Raw genomic sequence first — 11079 nt, forward strand, 5'->3', positions numbered from 1 at the left:
GGAAGTACGGTCGGTGCGCGCCGGAAGTGACGTGTGGCGGGGGCCGCCGCCTGCTGTGAGGCGGCAGGGGCCGGGCGGCGCTGAGGAGGGGGAGGAAGATGCCGGTGGCGGTGATGGCGGAGGGCGCCTTCAGCTTCAGGAAGCTCCTGGAGCAGTGCGAGACGCAGGAGCTCGAGGTGGGGCTGCGGGGTCGCGCTGTGTGCGTATATCCCTGTATGTGTGTCGCCGTAGCCGTGCTGCCCCTCAGGGCCCGGCCTCGCTGCTGCTCTGAGCCCGCGTCCGCTCCGCCGCGGGCCCCTCGGTGCCAGAAGGCCCTGCAGCGTGCCCAGGGAAGGGCTGCGGAGCTGGTGAAGGGCCTGGAGCACAAGTCCTGTGAGGAGCAGCTGAGGACACTGGGGGTGTTGGATCTGGAGAAGGGGAGACTCAGAGCAGACCTCATTGCTCTCTGCAACTGCCAGAGAGGAAGGTGCGGGGAGCTGGGGGTCGGCCTCTTCTCACAGGTAACTAGTGACAGGACCAGAGGGAACGGCCTCAAGTTGTGCCAGGGGAGGTTCAGGCTGGAAATGAGGAGACATTTCTTCTCAGAGCAGTCAGACATTGGGATGGGCTGCCCAGGGACGTGGTGGAGTCACCGTCCCTGGGGGTGTTCAGGGAGAGGTTGGACGTGGTGCTTATGGACATGGTGATACTGGTATTAGGGGGATGGTTGGACCAGACAATCTTGGAGCTCTTTTCCAAACTTAATGATTCTATGAAATGCTTCACAATGAGTGTGTTGAGGCAGGAGAGTGCCTCTGCATGCAGGGAACAGCTGTGTGGCCAGCCCTACCCGCTGTTTTATGCTCAGAAGCTCTATTCCTTTGCTGTAGGATGTGTACAGGGTTACTGCTGCTTCTCCTGGAGAACAGCAGTAGCTCTGGTTTTGCTTCCTTCAGTGGTGCAGTAGATGTATAACTGCAGATTGTCAGGCTGGTTCTTCTGGCGGTGGGTGGTTTTCTATCTCTTCTTCCAGACTTCTGAAAGAAACTAATGAATGCTGTTTAGTTTGGCATGGGGAAACACCAGAGGTGAAGTTGCACGGTACTTAGAGGTGGTATTGCTTGAGCTGAATTTGTTTTAGCAGTTGTAATCCAAAGAGCGTTTGCAGAAACTATTCAATTTGTAGGTAGGTAATGATCACTGGAAAACTGTAAGAATAGCTGGGGATGATATCCACTCTGACACAGCTAATCACCTCCTCTTGGCTTAGGTGAGCTTGTAAATCACATGTCATTAAATCAAGTAGCTGCATAATTGGCTTTCTGCGAGTGCTTGCTGCACTGCCCTTTTGCAATAAGCTTTTAGCAATTTATCAATCATTTCACCTTTTAAATTATGATGGACTATCAAAATTTTATAACTTTGTTATAATTCATTTTTCCCACTTGTATGATTTGTGAGGCCTGCTGAAGTGTGGCAGTGCTCAGGCTGGCTTTTTTTTTTTTTTGGAAGGGCAGCTCAAGTGAGCAAAGAAATTGTACTCTGGCTGGAGCTTCCAGATTGGGAAGTTCCAGAATGGATGGAGTTTTTCTTCCTGCATGGAACTGAAGTTCAAATCAAGGCAGATGAAATTGTGAGTGCCCAGAACAGTTTGTGAGGAGATAGGAAGATGGTTACCACTTCCCTGAGGAAGAGCTGGAACGTTAGTATGGTGAAGTGTCACTCTCATCCATGTGGCAAAACAAAGCTGTTTTCTAACTAAAACTTCTGGCATGTGCAAGTTACTCTGCACAGAAAGATACAACTACTAATGAAATACTGCAACTCTGACAATTTGTCCGCAGCCTTTACCTGATGAGAAAAACAGCAGCTGCCTTGGAATGTCTGGTTTTACTGAACTTAGCTGCTTGCTTAGTTTGTAAGATGTCTTGCTTTTAAAGTACTTAATCAAATTCCTTGTGCTTGTTTTTTAGGCCCCTGGAGGAATTGCAACACCTCTTGTTTATGGCCAGCTTCTAGCTTTATACCTGTTGCATAATGATATGTAAGTGGTTTGTACTAATCTTTAACTTCAGGTAGTGGATTTGTCACTGTTCGGCTGATCAGAATTGACCTGTAGCTGCCAGAATGCTAATGATTTGATGTGGGACTAACAAAATGCATGTAGGTAATGCTGTGTTCTTGAAATAAAGTCGACTTAAGCCTCTCAGCCCTTACTCTGTCAGAATATTTTCCTCTTTTGGCTCTTGCACACCTTCCCTAAGTGAAGGGAAAGGGACAGATTTCAGAAAGTTAAGTAGTGAAATAGGCTCAACTGGAAAGCATTGAACACTTTGTTATTTGACTTGTGGTTTTTCCAAGCTGCACTCACTTTGAGTAAGATTGCAGGCTGCTGCTTGTGTCTACATTGTGGTAGGTTAGCTTTAAACTTAAAAATGAGGGATACTGTGGCTTAAAGAAGTTAGGTCTGGATCCATCTGAATGAAGCTGTGATCCTTTCAGTTTAGTCTGGTGGGCTGTTACCGCATCCTTGTATGAACTCGATTCTTTCCGTTTAGTTTTATTGATGTGCTGCTGGTTACTTATTCTGGCAGAGTAAACAGCGCTGCCACATTCAGTGACAAAGCCAAAGCGAACATCAGTGTGGCGATTCCATGATTTCAGTGTTTTCTTGTATTGTAGCTGTATGTTATTTTGGGGCAGATTCCATTCTATGCTGATGTTGAATATTAGGTTTAGTTAATAAACCCTGATGTGGTGCTGTGGAACTGTGCTTTAATAAAATGCATTGAATTGTATTTCCTGTTTTGTGTTTTAAATCTTCCTGAGCATTTGTAATCAGTTACATTCTATATTTCCTCAGCTGTGCTCTGAAGATCAATGACTAAACATTTCAATATGTTCCTGCCTTTAAATGCATGTGAGAAAGCTGGGGTGAGAAGAGCAAGCAGTCTAAATCTTTGATCCCCAAAGCAGGGTGCAGGCACACTAAGAACATTTTCTTGTACTACTAACAAATAACGTTAATCTGGAATTGCATTTTTGGCTCATAATTTTAAGTTTCTATTTCTGTGTTTTATATTATTACTATAGTGCATGTGTATAACTTCTAAATATACATGTATTGGGGGCGGGGGGGTGCTTGGGAAGGTTTTACTGATAAGTGCATGATCCAAGTTTGGAGACCACCAGTCTAAATGACAACTGACCCTGTAAGAAGTTAGTTTCGCATGTGTGTATTCAATTTGCAGCTGTTCCAAAAACAGTGCAACCCTAACTTTTGTCAAGTTCTGATTGTGGTAGAAATGTGGAAAACCTCTTCTAAGATTGTATTAAATGAGTCAACTAATGAACTATTTTATTGTGCTATCATGTCTTCTTGAAATAACTTTTTTACTTCGTTAGGCATAGAAGGAATATTTGGAAGCACAAAGATTGTGTTAATTTTAACTCTTGAACAAACTTTTTGGTGTTCCCTTGTAGCAAACATTTGGTCACTCAGAAGCATTTTTAACTTCCTTTTTCTAGGAATAATGCACGATATCTTTGGAAAAGAATTCCTCCTGCTATTAAATCTGTAAGTACTTCATAAAATGCCAGCTGACATTAAAACAGTTTTGTGTAAGCTTGCACATGATGATTTTTCCCCCCTCCAATGATTCCATTTGGTGAGTAGCTTCAGGTTCAGTTCTTTGCTGTGAGCTGCATGTCCAGCAGATGGCATACTGGTCTTCCTAAGGTCATCTGTTGCAGATCTGATTTACCTCTCTTCCTTCCAAGGTAATCTGTGATGTAGGATTCTGTAAATCTAGAGGAGTTCTTAGCCTCATGGTAAGGGGTGGTCAGCTGGAGGGAAGCAATTGTTCTGTTCTAAACATCTGACTCTGCATTCCACATTAAGGTGTTAAATACCCTGTGCAGTGACATCCAACTTCAGATAAGTTGCACCATCACATTTATCTTTCTGAAGGCACTTTGGTTTGCATTGCATGTGAGTCAAAGATTTTAAGCGTTTAGTTAAATATTCTAGGAATGCCTCCAAACCTTACTTGTTTCATTTTGAGATTTCTTTCCAAATAAACAGTCATATTTTACAAGAAACAAGTGCTCTGTAGTCCTGAATTAAGAAGTCTCAGGGTCAAGACAGGACCTGTCATATGGTTCTGAAAGATTTTCTTTTTCAAGAAAAAAAAAATTAATTGCGTCAGTTCAGTCAGCAGTTGGCTGAACTGAATTTTATTTGGGCTTTCTCTGGAACTTGCTGTGTTTGAACAGCAGTGTTCTATGAGTAGCTGGTCTGTTTTTTAGGTGTAACTTGCATTTGGTATGAAGCAACATTCTTATTGGGGGGGAAATTTGTTTCATGAGTTATTTTGGGAAGGTTACACCTCTGAGAGTATAGTATTTTTCATTGGTAAAACATAAAATGGTCATCGCAGAGAACAGGCAACAATGGATTTACTGTTTTTTTTGTCTCAACAGGCAAATGCTGAACTTGGTGCAGTTTGGTCGGTAGGCCAAAGAATCTGGCAAAGAGATTTCCCAGGAATCTATACAACGATCAGTGCACACCAGTGGTCTGAGACTATTCAGCCAATCATGGAAGCACTTAGAGGTACCTTAATTTTTTTGTTCTTGACAAGTAACAGCTTAGTATAATTATAAACCAAAGGTATATTGTTGCCAAGTATTTGTTTTAATTAAAGGATCTCAGGTATCAGGGGTAAATGAAAAGCTCATTAGAAAAACTTTTAGGTATGACTTAAAACATTTTTATTTATCATGTCTGGTTGCGTATTCTTTCTTACTGGATTTTCACACTGTTTGGCTCTGTAATAGCAAAATGTGCTACTAGACACTCAACTTTATGAAACTTGTTTAACCAGGAGTGTAGGCAGCTTGGCTTGATGTTTCAGAACCTTGTAATGCTTATGAAAGTTTCTTTTAAATGTGGCTTTAAACAAATGTTTTAGTAGTTACAGGCTGTGTAACAGTAACTTGCAAATAAACAGTCTTGCTACTAGAGGGCGCTACAGATTGCTAAAAATCTTCCAAGGTATTTTGCAGTAAGTTCTGTGAGTTTTAAGAACAACTGATTTGGAGATGCTTTGGTATTAAAGCAGATGTGGGGGTAAAAGGGGTGAATGATTGTAACTAATTGCTATTTTTCATGATTTTCTGATTCTGAACTATTTGAGACAAATCCATTTTAAATGGCAAATGCAGTCAAAAGTGGAGTTCCTCAAACTGCAGTTTACATCCTCGTGGTAGTACCCAAGCTGCTGCAAGCAGCAATTTGAAGTTAAAAGCCATCTCTGAGAGGTTTTGCCCTGGTCATAAGCAAGCTATTGTCAGTATCTGCTGACTGAGACTTGAACAAATTGTGGTACGGAAGGGGGAACTTTGAGGCTTTAGAGGTTTTCACAAATGGATTGTGTGCTGCTTGGATTGGAAACATTTTCAGAGGTTTCTTTGCTATGGAGATTAGTATGTCTGATTACATTTATCTTTTTAGATGCAACCAGGAGGCGAGCTTTTGGACTGGTTTCTCAAGCATATACGTCAATAGTTGCAGATGATTTTGCAGCCTTTGTTGGGCTTCCTGTAGAAGAAGCTGTGAAAGGTACTTTCTGTTTATTCACTGAGTGTTTTTTCTGCAAATGATTGACATTTAGAGAGCCATAAGTGGTAAATAAATGTATATACAGCCTGAGTTCATTTTAAAGATAGCTGATGGGGCAGTGAATAGAGGTAAATGGCTTAGTTTGGGATAAATGTTTGATTTTTTTACTTGCTACTGGTTGCAATTATCATCCCCTTTCACATGTGGAAGTGTCAAAGGAATTCATTGGTGAACAGAGTGAAGGTAGCGGGTTAACCTGGTTTCATGTGCTATTACTTTCAAGAGCTTGTTTGTTTAAATAAATGTTTAAAGGCTTCTGAGACATGTCTGTAGCATATAAGCAGTGTACAGAGATGCTTTTCTACTGGTCTTAGTGTGTATCTGGTTTGTTTCTAACAATTGTATAAGACTTATTCTGAAAAAATAAAAAATGTCTTTTCAGGTGTGTTAGAACAGGGCTGGCAAGCAGACTTTTCCACTCGTATGGTAATGCCTAAAAAGCCAGGTGGGTGGAGCTGTTGTTTCATTAGACATTGAATTTACCATTCTAATAACTATGTAATAATTCCTAATTAAAATTTGCATAATGTTATTTCAGATATTTTGTGGACTTATACAGCTGTAAAACATGGGATGTTTATGAAATGTAGGAAGTACAGAGTAGTGGGTTTTGTTTGGTCTTACAAGCAGTCTGGATTAAACTAAATCCTCAAATTAACATTTTTAAACAAAAGCAGACAGGATATGCTATGACTTCTCCAGCTCCTCCTCTGCTGCTGGCTCTGACTCAGTGGAACATAAATTGGATGACCTCAAATGACATGTCTTAATCTAATAAAGATGAGTAAAAATATACCGTTTTTGAACCTGAGAACTTTTTCAGAAGTTGAACTTCTTTAGGCAGGGATTTAGTAGATCTTTGTTCTGAGGACCTCAAGTTGTTGGTATAATTTTCTTTGCTTTTAAAACTTTTTTTACTGAATCTTTTAACTGTCTTGGTGTTGATAATGATCTGTTCCTGCAAAGCTCAGTCTGCAAAAACACTTTCATATTGGTATCTATGGCTGTTTTCTGTTTGAGGCAAAGATAAATGTTAAGTTGTGAAGGCGGAGATAAAATGACTGCTCTTAAACTGTACAGTACTACGCTAGCAGCAGGAGCCAAATTGTCATGCATCTAAGGAGAACATAACCAACCAGAGTCCTGAGCTCTTTGACCATTTTTTTTCATGAAGTAGTTGCAAAATAAGCTGTTTTGAAAGCTAGTTACGTGTGGTTCTTTTCCAAAATAGAGTGCGAGAGCTAATATTGGGACAAAAAGAGGCAGGAGGTACTTTTTTCACTGTTCTGAAGCTGCATGTCTAATTCCCTGAGCATTGGGTATTGTGTGTTTTAAATATGAAATAAGACCTGGGCAATGAACAGGCTTAGTTTTAAAAACCTGTTTATCCAAGTTTGGCTTGATGCATGCAATCATTTAAAACTTGGCCACAGAGCTAACTTGTATTGTGTGTTTTTTCTGTAGGTGTACTGGAAGCTTCCTTTAACAGATTTATTCCTTCATCAGGTACTTCTTGTTTGTGTACAATTTGCTTGTGTATGTTGAAGACTTGCATGATTTAATATGATCAGTTTCATAACTCAGCACCACCGAATAGAAATTGGTTCCTAGAGAACTGTTGTTTCTCCCCCTCCCCAAAAATAAAGCTAAATGCAATCAGGCTGCTTAAGTGTTTCTCCCTCAGTCTTCTCTTCCTCTTACGTATGAATCTGCAATTTAAATGGTGCCCAAGATTCACACTTAAATAGCTGATTCCAGAGCAGGAGTAGGCAGTCTCTGTAAAACAAAAAGGGGGTTGGCTAAAATTTCTGATGAAAAGGCAGTTTCTTCACAAAGCAGCTCTGAGGAGGCTTCATTGCTTTTGTGAGGAAGCACTTCTGAAGTCTTCTGCGTATAAGAAAACAATTGTTTTTTTCTCAAAGCTTAGCTATAGGTTGAGGTGTGTTGTATTTTATCATGCTGATTCCCAAAATAGTTTTTTCTGCAAGAAGTAACATTAGATCTGAAGGTGGTGGCTTGTTGTGTCTAACACCATTGCCAGAAGTGTCTTCAGTTTACAGGTTTAATTTGAAGCCAATTTGAAGAGCTGGGGTCTTACTTTTTGAAACTATTCTAAGCAGTATGTCTTGTTCAACTACATGGATCGCTGTTAATTCAGGAAGAATAAGCAATGCAGTTTTCTGCTATTTTTTAAATTTGTGATTTTAATTCCTGATATATCTACCTGGTTCTAGTCACTTGTCTTCCAGCCTGTCTTTAAACTGTAGTCCCACATTGGCTGGTGTTTAAGCATCTGCATGTGCACTGCATTCTACTGCAACCTGTGCAGTGCTTTGTTTTGTTAGTCAGATAACCCAGCAGATTTGTGGTGTCTTCAGTATGTCAGCTTGTAAGGAAAGGAGCACCTGAAGAGCTCCATCAGCCTTTCTCCTCAAGTGGAGAAGCTGTCACTCTTCAATATTCGCAGATTCCAGCATGTACAAAAATTTCTTGAAGCCTACTGACAACTGGAACTTGGTAGAAGTATTTTTGCTGTTAGTAACACTTTGGCAACTTAATTGTGCAGATGATAAAAGTAGTCTGTCAGCTAAAGCTGCGTAGGTAGAAGTTATAGGTCAGATGTGCCCCCCTAAGATTCTCGTGTTTATTTTTTTATTTACTGTTATCATGAATGGTATTGGGGATTGATTTGCTTTCTTAATTCCATTAATGCTGTGTTTTTATTTTCATTATTTTTCTAGAATCTGCTCCTGTTCCACCAATTCCAAATGAACAGCAGTTGGCCAGATTGACTGATTACGTGGCTTTCCTTGAAAATTGATTATCCTGCTTCTCAATCCAGAGTAACTTGGGAATCCTGTGTACTGACAAGTCTAGAAATCTAAGACATATTTTGTATCTGTTAAATGTTGCAGCATCCCTTACTCAAATGTGTAAAGAATACCATGTATGTTATCCCAGTTTGTGTTTTGCCAAAGCCAAGATAGCAACTGAAAGTCCTTTAACTCCTGTAATATTTGTTCAGTAGGTACACAGCAGTATTACTTAGTTATTTTTTACTGACTTGTAGCCAAGAGATACAGAACTCTTTTTCAGGTGTATCAGAAATGGAGAAGAAAAGCTTTGAGGAATGAAGCAGGTTAAGTGTACTGGGGGATTAATGTCACTGGGTTACCTGCTTCTGTGGTGAGCACTGCAGTGCTTATCACAGGTCAGTTCTGTGTTGATCTAAAGTACAAAGTGTGGAAGACTGCTACCCTTATCTGTAGAGAGCAAATGTTTTGATGAAACAGTAACTTAAATAAGAAAACTATTTACGGTAACCCTTTTGCAAGTCTATTTGTGACTTTTTTTAATACTTGATCTTTTTTTTTTTTCTTGTTGGTCTTTCTGGTTTGTCAAATCTTCCTTTTTGATTGTGAGAAATTTCACATCAGGCATGTTTTTATGGCAGAATAATCGGAAGGCAAATGTTCACCTTGAGGAAGAATTTTACTTTTTGGAAGGTTTTATTTTTGAGTGAGCACACATAGGACACTAGATATTTTGCTTGGAAACTGTATACCTTAGAGCCTGTCATGTCATGGTTCTTTTCAGTACACTGAGCCGGGATCTGCTACCAATGGCTCTTACCTGTCTAAGCTTTCTGGATTGGTCCTGCAGTTACTGGAAAGAAATTTGAAAATCAGTAGGTCTTATGGAGGAGAGGCCAGTCAGGGTAGGGATGATATTTTATGCTGCAATATCAGTTTGAGGAATAGATTTCCTGTACCAGAGCACTGCTTTGTTACTTTTTAAGTTGAGAGTGGATTTTAGAAGCAAAAAAAGACTTGTATTAAGACTTGTATTCCTTGGCTTCTTATCCTTCTTACTATGCTGGTAAAAAGACTGTGGGAGAATACTGGTGCTCTAAAGGGCAGTGCATGCTTTCACTTCTCACCCCCTGTTCTTCAAACATCATATTCAGTGGTTTTGTCATTGAAGATGGCAGGTGTGTGATTGTTTTTCCAGTGTGCACTACCTACTGTACATTCTCTTGAGGGAATGTGTTAGGGGGGAATTGTAAACTGTGCACTGCTGCTTTCAGAGCTCCCTTTATATGTAAACATTTAGTCAAAATGATTATTTATTTGAAACCCACCTAAGACTTGGATTTCTTAATATGATGCAGATTTATTTTCAGTGATATTAAAGAACGCGTTTACACTGATCTTGTCTACTTGATTTTTAATTTTCCTCAGCATACAGTTCTGGTTTGGCTAGTTTTTTAATGGATTCTTATTGGCATAATTATAATAGGGCTAGTTACAGATTAGTGCAATGCTTGTGTGTCTAAACAGGTATTTAGAACAGCTTCGTGTACAGCAATTGTATGAGTTTATATTAAAAACAAAACACTGATGCCACACAGGAGTCTTGTAAAAATGTTTGAAGGTGTAAAGAACTAGGTGAAAGTTTCCCCTCCTGTGCATGTATTGGGCAACCCTGTTGCAGTTTTTGCGCAGGACACGGAAACAATCCTGCTTGCAGTAACAGAAGTTAGACATGACTGCTAACTTGGCTAAATATTTGGCTAATTACTAGCATGGCTCATTACTTGCACTTAAGTGTTAATAGGAAAAGAGTATTGTGTATGCTGGTAATCTAACTAAAATATAGATCTCTTATCCTCGTTGCCTTTTTTGGGGGGTTTCTGGTTCATGGTTTTAAGTCAATCTGCTTGTTACTCTTCCAATAGTAGATATAGCATGGCTTGTCACAGTGGCAGTGTATTTTGTTTCTTTCCTGATCCTTTTTAAGATTGTCTTTGTTCTGCCATCTCTTGAACACTGCTCTGTTCAGACTAATAGTGACAACTATTTCAGTATCTCTCATCAGTAGTGATAACTAATTTGTGCATCATTGCATATCTATATTCAGTTTTTTCCCCTCTGGTTAATGTGATACATGCATGGATAACAAACAAATGCACAGTGAAACAGTCAGTAAAATTAAGGTATTTCTGGTCTCTGCAATCAGAATTCATTTTCAGTACTTGAGTAACTTCTATTGCTACATTCTTGCCTTGCTAGTATAAATAAGGTTTTAATATAGCAGGTCTTGTGATTGATGGTGGTCTCCTTTGTTATGAGAACTGACTCCCTGCTACTCAACCAGTCACTGATATATGGAGAGATCTTTCCCATTAGCTTGCATAATTTTTTTTTTGGGGGGGGGGGGAATCACTATTTACGTGAAGTAGGCCGTTTAATCCATATCTGTTGATTCTTTCTGGAAAAAGCTAGCAGATTTGAAGCTGGATGCAAAATGCAACTCCACACTTCCTCAAAAATACTTTTCTCCTTTTTTCACTAGCACAAATGCTATTTGATTCTCCTGTATAGAAACTAAAAACTGTCTTGATTCTCAGGTTTAAA

General features: G+C 39.8%; 1 protein-coding gene across 1 annotated transcript; it reads left to right on the forward strand.

Moving 5' to 3' along the window:
- Positions 1-10068, forward strand: COPS8 (COP9 signalosome subunit 8). Its single transcript, XM_035331757.1, has 8 exons — positions 1-176; positions 1953-2023; positions 3508-3556; positions 4462-4594; positions 5495-5602; positions 6045-6107; positions 7127-7168; positions 8404-10068. The coding sequence occupies exons 1-8, from the start codon at positions 99-101 to the stop codon at positions 8481-8483; spliced, it is 624 nt and encodes a 207-aa protein (XP_035187648.1). The 5' UTR covers positions 1-98; the 3' UTR covers positions 8484-10068.
- Positions 10069-11079: the final 1011 nt, after the last annotated feature.

Source organism: Oxyura jamaicensis, chromosome 7, assembly GCF_011077185.1.
Source record: "Oxyura jamaicensis isolate SHBP4307 breed ruddy duck chromosome 7, BPBGC_Ojam_1.0, whole genome shotgun sequence".
Lineage (NCBI taxonomy): Eukaryota > Metazoa > Chordata > Aves > Anseriformes > Anatidae > Oxyura > Oxyura jamaicensis.